Source organism: Aphelocoma coerulescens (genome assembly GCF_041296385.1).
Source record: "Aphelocoma coerulescens isolate FSJ_1873_10779 chromosome Z unlocalized genomic scaffold, UR_Acoe_1.0 ChrZ, whole genome shotgun sequence".
Classification (NCBI taxonomy): Eukaryota; Metazoa; Chordata; class Aves; order Passeriformes; family Corvidae; genus Aphelocoma; species Aphelocoma coerulescens.
This window is the reverse complement of record NW_027184085.1, coordinates 28,472,132-28,494,468: the sequence shown is the minus strand read 5'-3', so window position 1 is coordinate 28,494,468 and position 22,337 is coordinate 28,472,132. Positions and strand designations below refer to the sequence as shown.

At 36.1% G+C, this 22,337-nt stretch overlaps 1 protein-coding gene across 5 annotated transcripts in view; it reads right to left on the bottom strand.

The window, feature by feature from the left end:
- The window catches only part of KDM4C (lysine demethylase 4C), a 261,863-nt gene that overhangs the window by 87,508 nt on the left and 152,018 nt on the right, over positions 1-22,337 (bottom strand). For all 5 annotated transcript variants that reach the window (XM_069001135.1, XM_069001136.1, XM_069001138.1 and 2 more), the window contains exons 13-16: positions 21,765-21,946; positions 20,736-20,952; positions 19,750-19,826; positions 2,238-2,293 (exon numbers count right to left, since the gene is read on the bottom strand). In XM_069001135.1, coding sequence (XP_068857236.1) covers positions 2,238-2,293; positions 19,750-19,826; positions 20,736-20,952; positions 21,765-21,946 — 532 coding nt within the window. The remainder of the gene's footprint in view (positions 1-2,237; positions 2,294-19,749; positions 19,827-20,735; positions 20,953-21,764; positions 21,947-22,337) is intronic.

The following is a 22,337-nucleotide window of genomic DNA, read 5'->3' as shown; positions in this document are numbered from 1 at the left end:
TGTTTTCATCACCCCATTTGCTCTACTTCTGTAAGCTCTGAATGCTTGCCTCACTCCACTTTCTGTACATTTCAAAGAGACACACATTACGAGTGTCTTAGCAGATAAACAGGAATGTGGGCTGAAGCTGAAGGAGATGGAGGATGATGCAGCAAACAGAAATAATTTCTCTTTCCAGCACTAGAGCAGCAATATTTCAGTAAGTCATCTTTAACAAAAACATCTGCGGAAGCATAATATGACACACAGGGACCAAACAAATTGCTGCCACGTGACTTTAAAGTTGTATTGGTCAAAGTGTGAAGTAAGAGCTGTACATAAAGATGACATATCAATTAGCAAGTTATACAGTTCAGCCCAAATAAAAAGTGATAAAGCTTGCAGATCCATCCTTTTACTATGGTGACAGTTTGTTCATGTTTTAACTTACAGAAAAGAGTCCTGTTTTGAGACTTTAAAAAAACTTTTTCTAACAGCCTTTTTCTTTTCACTGTGACGTGCTCACCTGCTAAACCCCACTGTCTTACCATCTAAGCTTTATGAGACAGAAATGCTATAAATAAAATGCCTCTTCAGTCAATCTTCAACTAAACATTTATACCCTGACATCTCTCAACCTAACAGACTCAAAACAATTGCTGTGCTCTGCTGAAAAGAAGGAATCTCAGCTTTCCTATATGGCAAACTGCTTACTGTATGACACATACTAGTTTGATCCATTAGCTTTTAAACGCATTTCATGCTCTTCCTGTATCTCTAATCAGTATGCACATAGTAAAGAAGGAGCAAAGGGAAATGCACATGTTAGATTTTACAGATGTTGGGAGAAAAAAGATACACGTATAACATACTTTTCTGAAAACTCAAAATTTCCAAATGGTAGCTAATGCTGAAACATAGATTAAAATGCCACAATGTGTAACAACTATAAGGTTCATGTTATGGAAACATGAAAAACAGAGCCAAACTGCTTTTACAGAAATCCCATTTCATAAATCTGTAACCTACAGAGTAATAGAATGTAAACCCAAAAACTTTACATATAATTATACAAGCAAAGTGACTTTATGCAAACCTCTGTGGATTTTTCTACTAATATATCTTATGAGACGTTTGAAAAAAATTTAAACTGATGTATAAATAAAGACAGACATAGTTTTAAAGATGCAACATGTAAGCTACCAACAGCAAATATCAAAAGGGCATGATAAATTCTACTGAGATAATATTCTCTTTTTATTTAGCAAGTCATTCTCTTTTTATTTAGCAAGTAAAGCAACTAGCAAATCTAAGGGAATTTAAAACAGAACTAAAAATCAGCTGAGAATTTTCACGTACTGGCGAAAATCTTCATTAAAATGTCTACCACAATAATGTTTTCTGAAGGTAAGATATGGCCTGAGTTAAACAAAAAACTTTCTCCTTATTGGATGATTTACAAGGGTCATGAAATCAGCTGCAAATCACTGATAAATAAATTCTTTCCTGGTTAGTGAAAAAAAATGTTGCATCTAGATCATGTCTTACCACTGCATTCCAAAGCATGAAAGAAAGAGATCTACATGATATTGCTAAGCTACTAAGATATGCTTATTAATTATGAAATAATTCAAAATGCATAAAGACTATTCTACTATTGGGCTTGAAAAAATATCAAGCTGCAACATTTTCCACTTTAGCTCTTAGGGTTACTTGCTATAGTGTTCTGTCACCCAGATACAGAGAAAAATCCTGATGCTGTTAATAGCATGATGTCAGCAACAACAATATTTTTGACAGTATGTGACAGAAGTGTATTTGAAAAAAGCCCCCAAACATCAGAATTGAAAATAATTTCAATATGATTAAAATTAATTTGTTGAAAATACAGGGTTTAGAAGTTCAAAGGTATTGTATTGTAATTTTTAGGAGCAAAGAAGAACACACTTTGCTGTTTGATAAGACTTGACCATGCAAACAATGATAAATGAGCTCTCATTTACTTTCTTTGCACAAAGGCCAGCAGATTAAAATTTGAAACAAGCGTGTGCAAATACTAAACAAATGTATGTTTTAGTATCTAACTATTTAATAAAATGCCAATGCTACATTTCAGTAGAAGTAATTTTAATTCTGCAACGATTCAGCTTAAAGGGACACTGTCAAGTAATTAGGTTCACAAATGCTTTGTACATAGGAATGGACTGAGAATAAACTCTAAAATAAGCACATACAGTCCTGAAGAATATATTACTTACTTTTTGTCAGTAGTTTGCTTTAATGCACCACCTCTCAAATTGCAGAGACAACATTCCTAAAAATAAAGTAGGAAAAAGTGAGCTTTAATGATGGTTTACAAATCAGTTTTATTCATCTGATCTTGAGGATAAGCAAACTGCTAATGCAATTAACTACTGGGTTACAAGCTGCCACTTGAAAGCATAGCGTTTCCTTGCAGGGGAAGAAAAGGATACAGTAACAAAAAGAGAAACAACTCATACCACCTAAAGAAAAAGGATACTTGAGTATTACTTACAGACAAAGTGGCAGAATCACTTTGAAATGTAATAGAAAAACCCCAAATAAAATCAACACCAAAAACAAACAAACAAAAAAAATTCCCAACACTTTTAATCAGTACTGCCATAGAAAGGCTGGAAACTGCCATACATTTTACAAAGATAAAATGAAATACTATGGCATATAATTAGTTTAATAGAAGTTACTGAGAAACTGACCCATAAGCTATTGATCCAGCTCAAATTATTGTTTTTCTTTTTCCTGCAGTATACCTTCACTGCTTTGATCTTCAGTACTATTCCTCTCTTTCAGGGCACGCAGCAAGGTGTTAAGTGGTTCCCAGATATTATGCCAAAAAACACGGCTTCTCCTACCTCTACTTAAAACTGAGCTTTTGAACAGATACAGTCTTTTCTTCTTTCCAACCCTTCACTCCTACAGTGTCCTCCATTTCTGAATCTATTCTTTCCCTTTTTTCTTTTTTTTCCTCTTGTCCCTTGAGAGGAGCTGATGAGAAATTGTTTCCAACATTAGCTATTTTTCTTCTGCCTGTTTTTTCTCTAAAAGAACCAAATGCACAAAATAGACACAAGATATTCTGTGACTGTACTTATACAAGACCATGTCTTTTGAACCCCTATACTTAAGTTGCCCTTGCAGGACAAACAAACAAACCAAACAAAAACAGAAATAAAGTGAAACCCCAATAACTTTATGTTATACTCCAGTCCAAGCTTATCTTAAAAATTTCAATGATGAAGACTACAAACATCTGCAGAAATTCAACTGAATGCAGTATTACATTTCCTATGAAAAACACCTTTCCTAACCATTAAAAAAATGTTTTCTTGTGACACTTGGATCTTCTTTGCTATTTAAGCACAAAAATTTTGCCTTACCAACCAAAACCATGGGGAACAGAACATCCTCTTATGGAGCACCCTTTTAAATACTTAATACTATTGTAGAATTTTAAAGAAGAGAACTGAGGTTCGTTATTCTATCCACAACAACCTTAGGATGGGACCTAATACTTTCCAGATCACATTTCCCTTTCTAAAAGTAAACACTGACTATTAAATCAGGGAACCTGATTTAAAGGCTCAGAACTATACAGCTTCCAGTAGTACCAGTACATCCACAGAAAATTTTATTCTAATTGGCATTCAGTTCTGAAAGGCAAGCACTTACATGTAAAAAACACATCACGAAACTGTATGCAGATCCTTAACACTACCTGGGATTCTGAAAACTACATTAGCACAACCACAGAGTTACCTTACAGTACTGCATCATCTTCAATCTGATTCACCTTAGAATCTTGCTTACAAACCAGCAGAAGGAAAACATGTTTCTTCAGCTCTTTTCTTTGGCTGATTTTATCACCCTCGATGTTATCTATTGTTACCAGTGTTACCTATCCTTATAAACACCGCTTGGTCACTGTCATAGTGAGATACTAAGAGACTGGGTCCAATATGTTGATTTTATATATGACAACTGGGGATGCAAGATAAAAACAGTAAAAAAGGATGGGCATATATCTCCATGACTACATGAGAGTAACAAAACAAATGACCCAAGCAGCATAGAAAATTGTACCTAAAATAGAACAGCCACTCTGGAAGGGGCAAATACCACAATCTCTTAAAAAAGGAGCCATGCAGGACTTCCTGCAAATCTGATCTCAGAATCAATTGCAGTTGTCAGGGTAACACAAAATGTTACGGTATTCCAGATGTCTCTGTGCCCAAAATTTGTTACTGTCTCTTTAAAACCCTGCAGCCAGAAAATGGAAATGGCAGGGAGGGCATTGCCAAGGCCTCATTTAAAGTCGGAGCAAGGAGGCAGGGAGCTCTCTCTGCTGGCAGCCTTTGCTGAAGGCAGAGGCCCCTCTTCTGAGGAGGTTGCTTCCCACGGTTGGTTTTGGTTTGTTGGATTTTTTTTTCCCAGGCTTGCAACAGTAGCCACTCGGAAAAATGGCATTTTACAATAAAAACTGTATCAGAGTGATCTCTGTAAACCTGTCCCACGGGCCAGGTCATCCCGCATCTGAGAGGCTGACTCTTCCCTGCTCCCAACACTTGTGCAGTGTGGTGGACACCAGCACCAACACCAGCACAGCCCAGTGGTCAGAAGGAGGAAGCAGCAGGTGGCAGCGCTGACCCCACACGTGCCGGCACTCATCTGCCACTAGAGTGGCTCCATGAGGTTCTGCTTTCCCAGGAAGGTTCTTTCTGTCTACCGATGCCTTAGGTTTTAGCTTTTATATTTTTCAAATCCTGTACTGAAGTTTCTTGTGGCCTGTTAGCTGCTGTTCTCTCATGCTTGTTAGACATAACAAACCTCTCTAGATTTCCACCTCAAGGACACCAGGCCTCAAAATGTGTAAACTAAAAGCCTCTAAAATGGGGGGCAAACTTGGGTAATTACATCATGAATTGAGGTTATAATTGGAGAATTAACCCTGATACGCAAATGAACCGAACTTATAAAAGCATGAAGAACCCGTGACCCAGCATCCATCTTGGGTATAGCCTTTTAACTGCCCAGGCCATACCTTTGAAGGCCCTTCAAATAAATACCTACCTTTATTCTCTTATTCTTGTCTAGTCTCTGTTTTAGGTAGCCAACCTCAAGGCATCACCACCATCTTTCCCTTTGTCTCCTGGACAGAGTGGTCGACTGTCATGGGGTAGAGAGCTGATGCCCTTTTCCCTCTGTCTTTCAAGCCACATGAGCACCCGTGGTGGGCACCATCTTGGAAATGCTACTTCCGCCACTTTGGGTCTCCCTTTGTTTCCCAGGGGTTCATGAGCACTTTTCTATCTAGTGATTATTTACTGGATGGTTTTCTGGATTGTTGCTGTTTTGCTTGTTAGTAAACTGTTACTTTTTCACTTGTATCGACTTGCATTCTTCCTTGTGGGTGGAAAGGGATTAGTTGAAACTAAGAGGAGGTAACTCATTTTAAGCGTCTACCTCTTTAAGGGTTGTCTTAAACCAAGACAGCACTTCTGCAAAGCATGAACCTTTACAATTTAGACACAGAATAACAACAGCAGACTGGGGAAAAGAGCATGAGTCTGACTCATCAGAAATCTTTGCAGGGAAATGTTTCAAATGTAAAAGTTCAGGGGATCCTTCATAAATTCTTTTTAATCTGACCCACTTTCTTTACAACGGCCACAAAAATACTTCAGTTGACTGACTCTCTGCTTTGCAAAATAAAGAGTGAGTTTGCTCCTATTTTATGAGCTTTGATGTTCTTAGGGCACCTTACTTTGAAATTTTCTATTTGAAAAATTATGACATTTTCCTGCTTCTAATGGGTGTGTTTCATTTTTAAGGAAAATTTTCATTAGATCATCTGCTGTGTAACTTACTAATGCAACTAGACTGAGAATCCAAGGCCCTAAGGAAATTCTACAAATAAATTAAGCTAAAATAGCACAGGAAGAGACAGAAGTCATAATCTTTACATACTAACTACAGAGCTTTGACATTAGGTTAAAAAATAGAAAAACAACCCTATAAAATGAGGGAAAATTAAAGCAGCTGCAACAAAAGAGAAGGTGGCTCTAAATAGCCTCATTACATGCTATAAAAAGATAACCCTTATGCAGGACCTACAGGAATCAAATATTGTCTCCTCTAAAAAAAAACCTAAACATATCTTTGGTGAACAGAAAGTGATGGTGGGTACTTGTTCACAGTCTACTGGACCCAGGTTATAACAAATTAGATCCTTAAGAACTAGAAAATTTTACCAGTGTTCATAACAAACCTGTGTGGGTAGGAACACAGGTTTAAAGCCCATTAAAACTATTTTGCTGATCATGTCTGCATTGCAATATACGCATGTCCAATATGCAGGCAACATGGCTATTAGTTTAACTTCTGTTTCAACATACTACAACTAATGAAAACTTATAGGACCTGACATTTACAAAGACTAATATTCCTAAAATGTCTATGTGCCATGGATGGCAGTGAAATCACATGGACACTAGTTATTACCCATGTTGTTATCCATGAAGGACATAGGCCTGTTGAACTAGTCCAGCGCTCCAAAAGCACCTCTCCTACAAAGACAGGCTGAGAGAGTTGTTCAGCCTGGAGAAAAGTAGAGAAGGCTTTGGGGAGACCTCACTGTGGCCTTTCAATACTTAAAGCAGGCTTATAAAAAAATGGGGGAAAACATTTTAGAAGGAGAAATGGTTTTAAACATACATGAGACATAAGGAAAATTTTTTTGACAATAAGACTCGTGAAACACTGGATCAGATTGCCCCGAGAGGTGCTGGATGCCCCATCCCTCAAAACATTCAAGGTAAGGTCATACAGGGCTCTGAGCAAACTGATCTGTTTGAGAATGTCCCTGCTCATGGCAGGGAATTTGGACTAGATGACCTTTAAAGGTCCCTTCCAACACAAACTCTTCTATGATACTGTGATGCTGTGTTCTCACAGAGAAAGAGAGTGTCTGTGCATCCCTGTGTGCCTGCTGTCAGCCTACATGTAAAAATAAGAAGAATGTATTTCATTACCAAGCATCACCTTAGAAGGTATCCAGTCTCTGATTCATTATTCCTTTACAAATCCTTTAAACAAGTAATTTTGTCATTTGTATTTGCATTAAATAATAATTTCATAAGCATATTATTTTATATATATCTAAATTGAATCTTAGACCATTTAAAATTGCTCATCTCCTTAAAAAATCTCCATAACATTCTAGAATTACAAGAGAGTTTTCTCTCTTCCGGTATCTGTATGAAGTAAGACATCTCCATATAATTCGCAAGCTTTATACACTAACGTTCATTTAATCTTTCAGCTTTTTTGTGGAGATTATGCATTTTTTTTTATGTCATATTCAGTACATGAATACATGACAATACATGTCATATTCACTGTTTCTGGACTAAATGTTTCCCCTTGCTTTCAAGGAAACATTTTTGCAACCAACAACCCTAATCTCACTTCTCTACTTCAATCACTTCAAGAAACTGCAGGAAAAACCTCAAGTCAGTGTGAATTAACCATGCTTCCTTTGGTACATACATCCAAAAGATGGATCACCTTTTTTGGAAAGGTATGTCGCTACTCAGGCATAGCTGCATATTAATTATAGTTGCATGGATAAGTATTACACAAAACCCAAGCCTGTTCACACTCATTTATATTTTAAAATGAATACATTTGCTTATCTTTGAGTATTTTTTTAGTGTCTGCCAAAACTCAAAGTCATATTCACAGTAACACTTATAACAAGCAGTTTTCACACTTCTGTATTTCCATACTTACTTCATCAGCAATAGCATTCCCTGGGAGACAGGAAGATGTCTGACACAGCAAGGCAGTAGAATTCAGCCAAGCCATGGCACAGGGATATATATTAAGTCATCTAACAGTTATTTTTATTGAAAACTATGACCATGCATGACACAATCCCCTTTCTTTTTAAACTGCTATTTCTCCTTTACTAAGGTCCTGTAAATTACAAGAGCATCTCGAAAGAATTACATTTATCCAGATAAATAAAAAAGAAAGTTGAGCTTATATCAGATGAAGACAGAGTAAAATAAAATATATGTTACTCTTAACGAATTGTGCCTGACACATTTTCAAAAATTTCATTGTAAAATGTAGTTTCCATAAGCAACCTAATAATCTCTTCCAGCTCTTTGGCATCCAAGCCATTAGGGAGCTTTTCATTACAACTAACATGAAGATTCCCTTCTTAAGCCTGTCCCTTTTTACTTTATGCATGATAAGCATAAAAAAACCCAGATTATCCCATTCTTTTTTTGACATTTTCCATATGTAGACCCTTAGTCAGTTAAACAACCACAACTGACTTCATCTGTGGCCACATTCTCCCCCCTGAAATGCGATGAGAACAGATCTTCAGTGATGTCAGGCAAAGCATGTTTAGTTTTTATCCCACATCTGGGGAGATGTGATTACACTGCCATGAGTTGTGTAGCACATGGACAATAATCTTCAGGACCTCTTCTACAGCCATGGCTGACATCACTGCTCCACCTGGAATCCTTTGTCTGTATCCTAGCTTCAGTATCTTGCACTTTTCTCTAATTACCTCTTGTTTTCCTGGTTACCTCAGTAACCATCTTGTTCAGTTCTGATTGCCCTTATTTCACCGACCTCACTAAAAAAAAGCAAAAAGCTTGTCTTCAGCTAACATTTCCTGCAACAATTTCTGCACAAGGGATAACTGTGCAGGCTGTGGCTGGTCAAGCCAGTAAAAAGATTGTTGAATGTTTGACAGATGCTACTAAAAAAATGAGACTTCAAAAAGGGCTTGACTAGGTACTCCAGTAAGAAAGTAGTTGCTACTGAAGGAAACTAGCAGCAGATTCAAAACAAACAAACAAAAAAACAGAAAGATTCTTCACACAGTATGTGTCTGTTTGCCAGATGTGGATGCTAAAATTTTACACTAGTTGAAAAAGAAGCTGCGCAAGTTCATGAAAAAGAAATCCAACAAAGGTTACTTATTACTAAGTAAATAGAAAGATACTGCCTTTGGCTAAGACAATTTCTTATTTCCACATTGTAGGAGACTGAGAAAGCATTAGGAATGCCTGTTCAGGACACATATTCTTCACCAGGTATTAACTTCTTGTTGTGAAAGAGAGGATAACAGACTAGAACAGACTTCAGTTTAATTCTCATAACACATCTTACTGTTCTATGTAACCTGCAGTTTTAAACCTTTATATGTAGAAACAATACTTAGATATCAAGGAAAATCCAACTGCTTGGCACTAAGCACACATTACAGTATCTACTACATATAAGATACACTTAATTTTTCTAATTTGTGATCCCAAAAATTAAACAAAATGCAACTTTACTAATATATTATTATCATTCATGTAACAAGTTATTGTGCTAGCTTTATTGTCACAGCTTTATTTAGCAGTGATTTTACCTGAAATAATATTTTCAAGTAATTTCAGTACATTTTGGCTAGTGATTTGAAGCATTGCAAGTGTTGATTATAGAATAGTTTGGGTTGGAAAGAACATTAGAGATCATGTAGTCCAACTCTCCCACAATGGGCAGGGACACCTTTCACTAGACCAGTTTGCTCAGAGCCCCATCCAACCTGGCTTGGAACACTTCCAGGGACAGGGCATCCACAACTTTTCTGGTCAACCTCAAAGAATTTCTTCCTTACATCTAATCTAAACCCTCTAACAATTTAAAGTCACTACCCCTTGATAATGTCTTAAGCACCAAGTAGCATACTACTGTTCAGTAAATAATGTATTTCCACCCTTTTTTTCATCAGCTCTTTTCCCTGTCAGTTGACTTTAACTAGTATCTAAAAGCCTAAGAAAAGTGGTTAGGAAAGGTATTGGGTTTGGTTTTTTCCCCTGAAATATTTCTAATAAGAGGTCAGAACAGTTTTAAGAGTCAACTGCTCCAAAGCTGTGTCACAATAATACCTATCTACTAGTCTCCTTTAAAAGCAACTAATTAAAACAGGCATCTAATGTTCAGCTCTGCCAAAGCTAAGCCAAACAGATACAAACTGTAGGGCTATGGCTGTTAAACATATTTTGTTTTCTTCAAGCCATTCAGGTTGCCTTTTTAGATAGAAACCTTTGAACTGAAAATAGATATCCTTAGTCTTCCACCTTTTCTCTCAATTGTGTTGTAATGCCCAAGGTGACACTCCTAGTAGTATTAACACAGATGTGCATTTGGATACAGCATTGCTGCATTTTAGTTATCTCATTTTCCCGGCTCATTTATATTTGTATTTATACTTGTGTAAAGAGAAATAGGCTGGTGTTTCTTTTGACATATTTGAAAATACTGTTTTCAGAAATGGTCCGCTAATGAATATGTTAATCTTCCTACACCAAGGGAATAATTTTCACTTGGAAAATAGCTTTTGAAATTATTGAATTTCAATTCATCGTCCACTACTGTATCCACTTCAAGCTATTAGCTTCAGAGATAAGCTTCCTTTTTTTAATGACAAAATATTTGCAAAAAATAATAAACTGCAGAAAAATTGATCTTTATCGTGTAAAAGATTCTATTTCCTAACAAGGAGCATCATTCTTAACAGAGTTGCTAGATGCTACCAGTATAACTCACAACCTTCATTTGCACTGTAAGTGATTAAACTTCACACTGATTATGGAGGCTGAGTAATTCCACAAAAGAGATATCCACCACAGGCCAAAATTTATTTAACGTGTAGAAAGATCTTTGGCTGCAAGCTTGAAGTAGATTCTTGAAAATAGAAGGTGGCCACACTTCTTTCATGGATGAACATTTTACTCTTTCAGATGCATCCAAGTCTGTTCAAGACATCCACCTTTGAGAATTTAAAGTTTATTAATCATCAGGTACTTAATTTCCACATTTTAGTAACCTAATCCTGCGAACACTCAGTCTACCCTGCCCTTGGTTTAAGGATAGCCAAAAATTCCCTTGCAGTTGCAGCTCCCATATCATGCCAATCTAAAGCAACAGTATAAAGAGCAAGTAGTGTTTAACTACAATGTGCACAGCATTATTAACAGTAATCTCCAAAAATGCAAAGAGCAGGAGAGAGCTGGCTTGGATAAGAAAACTTCTAAAAGGACAGGAAAGAGAGGTGAGATGGAAAATGGGAATATGGAGAGAATTCCACAGCCAGAGAAGGAATGAGAACTGAGGCTGAGACTGAAATGAGAATCAAAATACTCATTCAGGTAACTGGAGTAAAAATAACTCTCACATTTGACAGGGGTGGGTACTATGCGTCCTTTCTCCCTAGAATGCATACAAAGTAAAACACATCCATAAAGTATGAAATGGAGACTATTAGATCCCTGAATATGAAGTATTTTATGTTATAGTGGTTATTGGTCACTCAGATGTAGAAAATACTTATAGTAGAAAGAGCAACTGTTCCCAGGCAATTGAACAAGAAAGATTACATTTTCCCCTTTGAAGAGGAGTCAAAAGGAATGAGATTAACTTTTTAAAAACATTAATAAGCAAGCCATTGAGAATACAAAACAGATCATTCTTCCTGCAAAATATAGAGAGACTGCAAAAATCCTTTTTACACAGAGGAAAACACCTGGGGCAATTCCAAGCACAAATATAGGCTGGGTGGAGAATTGGTCAAGACTAGCCCTGGTGAGAAAGAGTTGGAGCTGTTGGTTGACAGGAAGCTCAGTGTGAGCTGGCTCACAACCCAGAAAGCCAACCACATCCTGGCTTGCATCACAAGTAATGTGGCCAGCACGTCAACAGAAGTGATCAGTGCCTCCAAGAGACTCCATCCAGAGTTCTGCATCTAGCTATGGTACCCCAACAAAAGAATGACATTGACCTGCTGAAGTGGGTCCACAGGAAGGCCAAGAAAAATATCAGGAGGCTGGAGCACCTCTGCTGTGAAGACAAGCTGAGAGAGTTGGGGTTATTCAGCCTGGAGAAGAGAACACTTCAGGGAGACCTTATAACACCTTCCAGTACCTAAAGGGGGCTACAAGAAAGATGGTAAGATGAGGCTTTGAACTGAAAGCAGGTGGGTCTAGGTTAGATATAAGAAGGAAATTCTTATCTAACCTAGACATAAGAAAGAAATTCTTGATTATGAGGGTGGTGGGACACTGGGACAGGTTGCCCAGAGAAGCCGTAGATATTCCTGGAAACTCCAGACATTCCTGGAAATGTTCAAGGTCAGACTGGATGTGGCCCTGGCAACTTGGTCTAGTGAAAGACTCTGTCCATGGCAGGGTGTTGGACTAAATAATCTTTAAGGTCCCTTTCAACCATTCTATGATTCTGTGAACACTGAGACTAAATGCTTAGCAAACAAAACAGGACTGATGGTGTATCTAATATATACATACTATGATTAAAAATATGTAAGCTTATTCCAATTATTATAGACAGCAAATACTAGATTTAAACCTGAGTATCTTCAGAAGAAAATCTGTGTCTTTAAGAAAGCAGCATAGCACCAGCTGGGCAGGTCAGGATATCCTGCTACTGGCTATTTTTAGCATGTTTCTTCTCAATGGCTTTGCAGCAGTACCTCTAGAGATTAGATATGGTCTTTGAGGATAAATTAAGATTGGATGAGATTGAGGGAGGTTTTCTGGTCCAATGCCATCTCCAAGCAGGGCCAGATTCAAAAGTGCATCTGACTGAAATCATAATTCACCCTGCAGGGAATCCCTTCCTTGTAATATGAGAATACCCACACAGTTGGAGGTGACCAAAGCTGTCAAGCCCTTTGACATGGGTATCAGTAGCAAAGCTTGACTTGGCAAACTCCAATGAAGGCACTGAAAGGTCAAAATGGGCTTTGAGTTTGAGCCTTATGGCACTTACATTAAAAACATATTTTCTGAGTTTAATGGTCTTCAGTTTGGTTTCTGTGACAGCATCAGAGAAACCCCATATTTACAAACCTGTTAAAATATGTTATTTCAAAGATTGAGTTTTGTAAACAATAAATATACTGTTACTAGTATAATACCAAAATCAGAAAGAAATATAATGCTCCCCACATCTGAGTCCATACATGGTTACCATCAGCATTTACAAGTAATTCTCCCAGTAAGGCAACTGTTTTGCAGAGAAGGTTTGTGAAAATACAGATTAAATAAATTTTTAAAAATAAGTATTTTTTTAAATAATCATCAGGTTTTATTTTTCTGAAAACAAAAAACCACAGAAGCATTTCAGTTTTTACTTTTTCTATTATAGCCAGATTTTCCTGTCCAATAGTTTCTTTTATTAACAATATTCAAAGGCATTTAAAAAGCTTGGTAGAAAAATCAGGCTGAAAATTAAGACACTGTATAACCAACTCACATGTATTGAGTTAATTTTGGCAGTTGCCAGGCTCTGAATACAGCAGCTTATAATGGAAATGCTGACTCAGTATCAGTGAGAAAGGCACCACTACAAAAAGAACATTCAAAATCATTATTTTCAGTAGAGTGAAATAGGGCGGTTTCTGAGCTTGAATGTGGAAAGCTCTTACATGCCACTTTTCTGATGCCTTTGGTAAAAAGAAACTAAAATCCTTCAAGTTACATAAAGGGCTACTCTAATCATAAAATGCAAATAAACCCAAAGGCTGATTATCAGTAAGTAATATAAAAAGCATGAAAAAGCTCATCTATAGAAAAAGAAATTCTGCTAAGCTATTTAAACATAGGATCTGTTCTCAAAATCAGTGCCAGCTAACCAGATTAGGTACTTAACAGTTTCTCTAGTGCTGTGGAGAACAATGTAAGAATCACTTGTGAAAAGTCATGCAGCTCCCTTAGTAGCCTTACGAACAGCTACCTGATTATGAACCAAGCCATTGAAGTCTATTTACCTATTCTCTTACTTGCTCTTCTTTCTATCTCTTTCCTGTCCTAAATCCGTTGTCCTCTAAATAACAAAGGTACTCCATGTTTATGTATTATAGCTATTAGGTGACCACATCTTTGCTCATTGTACAGTACGTTGCATTCTCTATAATGCCAGTCATTATTCTTCCTGACTTCACTAACTTTTTCTAGCTGAAGCATTTAAGATTAATGAGGCATTTGTTCTCAATCAAGGCACTTTGTATCAATACAGTTACAGTTTCAGAATTCATGCAGATGACTTATTTAATATTATTTGATTTTTTTAAATTGTTTTGGGGGATTGATTTATGGCTATTTTTGCCCATTAGCATAGACAATTCCGTATCACTCTTCTCTTTTGTCAATAACTGTTATCAAACTGGACCTACTGCCTAACAGAATATAAAGATGTATTATATATTATGAATGCAGGTATATCGTAGAGGGTGAAAATTAGACATAAAGTGTTGTAAAGCATACTATTTCAGCCTCTTAGAGATGCCTAAACTAAAAGAAAACAGTATGCTTCTGAATCTCAAAATCTGTTTCCTCTGATAATATAGAATAACCATCAAGGAAAAGTCTGGCTCTGTCAACCTAAATCCACATAGACATTTTTCTATTTCCATATTTTAATGATGTTCATAGTTGGGATCCACACATAATAAAGTTTGATTTAGCTATTAAGACAACTCTCATTCCAACAGTGCTGTCAGCTTCATTGCTCTGCAAAGTCATGCTGATATACAGAAGCCTAATAGAGACCAAATTTTCCATAAAGTTAACATAACTGCTGTGATTTTCAGAAAGTATAATTTAACAGAATTTAAAATAACTCTGTGTAACCAGAGGAATTAGAAGGAATTTTCCGTCCTAAAAAATAAACTCTGAAACAAGGTTGCACCAATGTTTCATAACTTTCATTATATTCTTCATTGCATCAAACTTTCTTTCTCCTTGTTTTCCAATCAACCTTCTCTTCATGATTTAGTGCCTTAGCCAGAAGGGAATTTCTCAGATGGGTCATCTTCAGCTAAATCTCCTTCTTCTAGGAATCAACATGAAGTGTAAGGAAAACAATTTCAAACATCCAGGAAGCAGGAGTTTCAGGGAGTAGGTATTTCCTAATAACTAAATCTTCCCATTTCATGCACTTTTCTGATACAAAAAACTTAAGTTTTGGGAGGCACATGTATATATAATCCCACAGAGAGCCAAATCTGTTTCAGATGTTCTGCAACAAGTGCAGTTTTTTAGGAATGATTATCCGGAACAAAAATTTAGATGAATACTATTTTTTTATTTAATTCATGTAGAAACTTGAAGTCTGAACTGTGTGAGTTGGAACATAAAACACATTCACTCTATATTCCCTACTCTATATTCCCCAAAAAAAAGGTCATGCAATTAAGGAATTTTCTCTAATTTCATCTCCCTCTCCAGAGAGATTTATGGTACTACACAGCAATTTAAAATACAATTAAAATATCAGATGCAGAACAACTGATATAGAAAACACATTGTGTGTTCAGTTTTGGTCAAAAAAGGTGTGGACAGGCTAGAGGTCCAGAGACAGGCCATATAGATGACCAAAGGACTGGGAAGCCTGCCAAATGTGGAAAAACTGAGAGAACTGCGTTTGTTTGGCCATGAATAAAGAAGGCTTACAGGAGACTTGATCATCAGGTTCCGGTATCTAAAGGGTAGCTACGAAGAAGATGGAGATTCCCTTTCTTACAAGGAGTCACATGGAAAATATGAGGGGTAATGGGTACAAGTTATTCCTGGAGACAATCTGATTAGACACAAGAGGAAAAAATTTCACAGTGAGAGCTATTGCAGTAATCTCCCCAGAGAATTGGTGAGATTCTCTGTGTTGAACGCTTAAAATTCATCTGAACAGGGTGTTGGGCCATCTTCTCTAGACTGTGCTTTTGCCAAGAAAGGTTAGATCAGATGATTCTTAAGGTCCCCTTCCAACCTGTTACTCTTTGATTATATGAAAAAATGATAAAAATTTAAAAATTGATTAATAAAAGAAACATAAACATTTAATTCAAAGGAAGCATAAAACTTTAGGCTGCAGGTTGGTACAGCTAACTTGAATTGCTGATTTTTAAAAGGGAAAGTAGTACTTAGGGATAGCAGTATATTTAATTAACTTGTCATTTTTAATGTACAGAAGATTGGTTAAAAGACAACTGTATTACCTTAAGTATAATTCTAACATTAGATGAAAGTATTGTAATATTTTGAAGTGAAAGCAGTTAGTATAATTTAAGGTTATAGTCCAAACTCTGAAGGGACAGAAACATTATCCTAAATTGACAAACAGGATGAAATAAGGATCAGCAATGATTATCATGCTGATGTCAGGACTGAGATTCCACAGAAGCAAAAATACGCTAGGATATTTAAGTTAGATATCAAACTAATAAATTTTTCTCCAAAGACAACCACAACCACATTGCTTGCAATGAATAATACTGTCCAAACAAGCAAAAGAGAACTATTGAAAAAACAAAATTCAGTGTCTATTTAAACCTTCTGCCTCAAGGCACAATCAAGTCTTCTTCAACTGTTCCTGAAAAATGTTTCCATAACATGTTTTTAAAAATCTTAAAGGAGTAGCTTCTATAAAATCTCTATATATCCTAGTCCTGTAGTTCACTAGTTTTAGAAATAAAAATTAATAAAATATCACGGTATTAATATTAACTTCTGCTGATGCAGCTTAAAACCTCTGCAAGTCATCTTGTCCCTAAAACACAAGGTGGAGATTCCCTTTCTTACAAGGAAGTCACATGAAAAAGATGAGTCACATGAAAAAGACTTGGGTACAAGTTATTCCTGGAGACAATCTGATTAGACACAAGAAGAAAAAATTTCAGAATGGCAATTGCTTATGTTACTCTTAGTCATACACATATAATTTTACATGACAGAATATGACTTTTTTCTTTCTGCCTTCCCCTGGCTATACTAAGAAGCTTAAATCTTCTCAATCGTCCCTTAAGGAATGACTGACATCTATCAGGAATGATAAAAAGAATTTTACTTTATTGCAATTTCAGTTGTAACGTTTGTTTTCCTCCATCATGGTTTTTTGAACATTGTATATCCACTGTTAAGACACAGCTCTTCAGCTGGACTCTCACCAAAGCTGAAGAGAGCAGAAAGATTGTTTCATGTGTTTTTCCAGGCTTTGCTTCTGGTACAAAGCTTAAGCATCCTCGTGTGATATTTCAGATTCTACAGAACTGATGGCATGTTCAGTTTGTGACTAAAGTGGTCACAACTGCAGCTGCCAACAGGAACTATTGGTTAGGTATTGCCATTATTAAGTGTGCATAGCTGACAACTCCTAAGTACTCTGTCTCTGTTGAACCCTATATGATTTATTTTTCAATACAGTTTAACACTTTGGTAGCTTCACATTACGTTAACTCCCCCAGCTCCTGTGCAATCATCTTAAACAGATTAAAGTAGACCAGTCTAGATTTCCACAAACGCTTTGTAACAACATGAAAAGTAATCAGCAAATAATGCCCAGAAATTTATTTTCCTAATGATTTTAAAAGTCTTACGACAATGATGGCTGGTGGTCTGAGATATTAAGGGTAAAGAGCAAATCCATATTGCTATGTGTTTGGCAACTATTATTTTCATCATCTCTCTTCTGCCACTTCAATATCAGAATTTAAAGCACATCAAAACCACCTGTAAGTTAGTATGCATGAAATTTTTTGCTTATTCCTTACTCCTATGGTCTGTCACAGCAAAAAAATCAGTGGCCTGTTCTTAAATAGGTATCTCTTCATATTCTGTTATTGTCTAGGTTGTTAAAAATTGATAGATTCTGCAATTGTTCAGTATTTTTCTTGGTATCTGAGATAGGCTGACTGCCACCCAGTTCCTTCAATCACCCATTTCACACCTTTTTAAAACATAACAAGAAATTTTCCAGGCTGATGTCACCTCACCTAAGCTCTACAAACTCTTGTAATCACTAATAGCTCTGAGATTGCTATTAGTGCAACATCTGTATGTCAAGATTTTTGAAAGAACCTATTATTATAAAAGTGAATTTGGTATGATTCACGTGAAAGTATTTAACAAACCATTATTCATATCCTTGAAACAGCTGGATTTTTGCTATCTAACTTGGGTAACAGATGCCTACTACCAGTTACTCCCATGTCTTCCAGATGAAAATGAACAGTTCACATTTACATGTGAATGACATGTAATCACAAAGACGATAAGACAGCAGGCAAGAGGTCAAGTTTATAAGTAAACATAATACTAAGTCTAGACGTCTATTCAATCTTCAATATTTCATTAAAACTTTCCAAACTTAATAATGACTTAAGGCATTAAGAATGGAACTTTATTCTACAAGCATGTCCGAATGAAGGACTCTCCTGGGGTACAAATTCATTTCACTCAGGTTACCAAAATAGAGCTACAGAAAGATTACAGATACAGATACAGAAATACACTGGGCCTTCTCTCCAGTTTCTAGAGTATGCTTGTGCAAAATGCAATTCTAAAACCTCATCACATAAAATTTTCATTCAGCCATTTTCCATATGGTTTTGATATCTTTTTCACTGCTTCATCTCATCTCAAATAATTTGGCTAAAAAAGTGCTTCCTCTACAATTCAGATTTTCCTTCTTTTCAGAAACATACATACATCATAAGAGAATAACCCCAAACTTATTCAGTCAAATGTGAATAATTCTTCTCAAATTAATGTTTTCCACAGGTGTTAATTTTTCCCCTAAAAGTCCACCAAGAACAATTCTAGTCAAGTTTTAATCTTCTCACCAATAGTTTCCTATCTCTATCATACTACCAAGCTTCCCCCTTAATTGACCCATAGTGAACATAAATGAGTCATCAGACACTTCACTAATGTTCTTATCATTCCCTTAACTGCTGCCATCTAAATGTCCACTTCGAGAATATTTGTAACCTTAAAACCTCAGAAGAATTTTAGAATCCTTTCTACAGCACATAATTCAAATTTTAAGACTAGATTTTGTTTTACAGTTTTTTTAGTGACTTTGCTTTTAAAAAATGTACTACAGTCAAAAGACAAAGACTATTAATTTCCACTCAAATGTGTTATTTTTATATTGCAGTTAATATCAGGTCCCAAGGCAACATCTTACATTTTTCAGTGTTTTTAACAAAAAAATATGTGATTTAGTCATACATGGTATTTTATTAATAAGGATATTCTCCTTAGAACTTTCATACTTGCCATCATAGCTGTAATTTCCCTCAAAGAAGTTAACATTTTGTAATTTTTGATAGAATAGCGGGGTTTCTAACCCTGCTTGTTTAACTAATAATTAAATTCTGAGCTCATAACAACAACTTACACTTTTTCCCTTGATACTCCCCTGAATCTAGAACAGGAGTCACTAAAGTATTTCAGAAGATCCTCAAATGCATGACTGTCTGAAAAGGAAGCTGTAACAGGGTATTCTGGCAACCAATGAAAGATGAAAATCAGGTTATAACTATTTAGGAGATATCTCACTTTTTCTGTCTTTTATATGCATTTTAATTGTCAGTTGTTTGCTTGAACAATGTTTTTCACAAAACTATATCCTGCTAGCCAATTCTTTTCATGGGTCTATGAAACTGCTCCAAGTTTGTCTATCAAAATGCCATTACATTTTACATTGAAATCTACTCATATTTAATAAATAGTTTTTCCCCAGAAAGTGTGATCAGAAAAAATATGCAGGCTGCATTCCACATGAATTAATGCACATGCTACCTTTTTTTTTCCCTTAATATCTAGTGTGTTAGATAGCTAAACAATGAGTGAAACTTACAGCTGTCCAGGCTTTTTTTCTGCATCGAGAACACAACCATTCATTATGGATTTCATGAGAAGGAACACCATAGCAACCTAAAATAAGAGAGCTGGATTGATTATTATATTCTGCCTTTCTATCAATGATGTCATACAATTCAATTATACATAAACCTTAGTAAAACACATGCCTGTCCTGTGAAAAAGGAGACTTTTACAATCTAGGCTTAATTCTAATTTCATAGTCTATGAAATATATCTTCCCAAAACTGAAAAAAAAAAAAAACACACAAAAATCCCCACAAGAAAAACAAAACAAAAACCCCAGCAAACCAAACCAAACAACAAAATTCCCAAGCACCCAAAAACCAAATCAGAGTGGATTTCTTATTTTTGTCAGTGCAATGTCATATCACCAACTCTCCCTGAAGTAAAAACTTGACTTAATGTACTGACATTTATTCTGTGCAAATATACCACATTTCCAAATATCTCATTGACTTCTTAGACTTAACTATTACAGTTCTACAGTCCTTAGAAGATACTGCAGAAAAATCCATGCATTCATCAGTTACTCTTGCAATGAAAAAGAATGCGAAGTGAAGGAAAATACTGCAACCCAAATTTAATAGCAATATTCACAAGTCCCCCAGGAGAATTTCACTATAACTACTTAATAAGGACATACTAGCATTGCACAGTGATTTAAAATAGAGAAGCAAAAGAGTAATTAAATCACTCAGAACAGAAAAAAGAATCAGAAGTTCGCGATTATTGAAAGTTTACAAGAAAGTTAATTCTTCAATATTTTCACAGCAACCATGAAAAAGTTACAGAAAATGTAACATAGTTTTCAGAAAGAATTACCCAGTGATTGAAGCATTACAAATGGAAACGTTCTTCAAGTACTTTTAAAGACATGCAAGAAGCCTAGATAACTATTACTTATCAATAAAGCAAAATTTGAAATTGCATTTCTACCAACAGAACAATTAGATTATTTACTTGCATGAACCCGTACGCAACACTTTGCACATGAAATCAGAATACTTGTTCCATCTTCTTCCACAAAGGCATTTGATGGATAGTTTTCGGTGTTTTCTTCACTATAAATAAAACACATCTCTGGAATAAGAGGTTTAGTCTTCTCATTTTCTGCCATCAATGTTTCTGCTGAGTTTGCTTCACTGAAAATAGGACTTTCTTCATCATTATTGTCTGGCTGGAAAATAAATAAAATTTTATTTAAGTAAAAGAGAGTCTTACTCTTCCTTTTGACAATGATGGAACTATTCCACCCCTCCCAACTTTTGTATTAAGTGTAACAGTTTCATGAGAAAATTAACTGCTTCTAGGTATATATCACATTGTACCTTAATTGCTCCAAAGAACTGTAACATCTAGAATAGCATTCAGACTGCAAACCAGTGTTATTGCAGCAGTGTTCACTGGGTCCAGTGCAATAAATGCTTTTTTCCTGTTTCCCATGCTGAGGAAATTCCAGTTTAGCAGCTTCAGAATTAGCAACATAGTACTGCAATACCATTTTTAGTTGCTATTTAACACAGTAATTCCACAACACAGTATCAAACAGTGCTCTGCATTAGACTGCTTCCAAGGGAATATTTTTCCTGTGAAGGCCTGAGTACTGTGAAAACACTTATTTCCTCAACACTGAAGGAAGGCAGCGTAAAAGAGGCTCTGATAAAAAGCAATTGGAGATGGACAAATAAGGAAATAGCTAAAAGATACAAACCTATTTGGTTTCACTATATCAAAAAGTGTAATTTCAAGGGAAAATATACACACACAAACACGAACCCTGCATAAATGGTAGTAGAAGGCATACATTGTCTGCAGTCAAGGGTAGATGCAGGTGAACAAAGTACCAATTCTAACTTTAACAGTAGTGAGTTTATTTACCTCTCTTAAAAATGAAATGTGTGTCTCTTTTTTATAATTTCCTGAAAATTAAGTAGCCAGGCAGCAATTTCGCACTTCATCCAGAAACGGAGCTGTGAGAACCTTGCTTACCTTATAGTATGGCATGAGAAGAGTGCAAATGGCACAGTGAGGTTCCTTTTTTGCACAAGCTGCATTGTATTCTTTTTCAGCATTGAAATTGGGTTGTCTTGTCTGCCACAGGTAGACCAGAGGCCTGGCCCATGCCTCTGACTCTTGAACTTTCTCTTCAATTAAGGTAGTCTCAGGCAGTTCTAAAAAAAAGTAAACAATGGCTATATTGTAGTCATGGAATGAAGATAAACAACAATGAATCTGTCCTGTGCTAACGAAGACAATCAAACAATGTTACAAGAAGTCTGTGTGCAAATATGGGTGCAGAAGTCTAAAAGAATGTCGAGTCAGGAAAAACCCACAATTAAGTGCTTTGACATCCATGTCATGAGCTGATTGCTCCACATACAGCATAGGAAAGTAGCTCTACTACTTACAACTGGCATTCATATCAACAATATTATGTCTCCTTACTCCCCACTGTTTCCTTACTCCCTCCAAACTCTATCCCCTCTCCCTCCATGCACTCTGCCCTAAATTCCCTATGGATGGAACACATTGCATCCTGGCAGCAGCACCTGACAAATCACC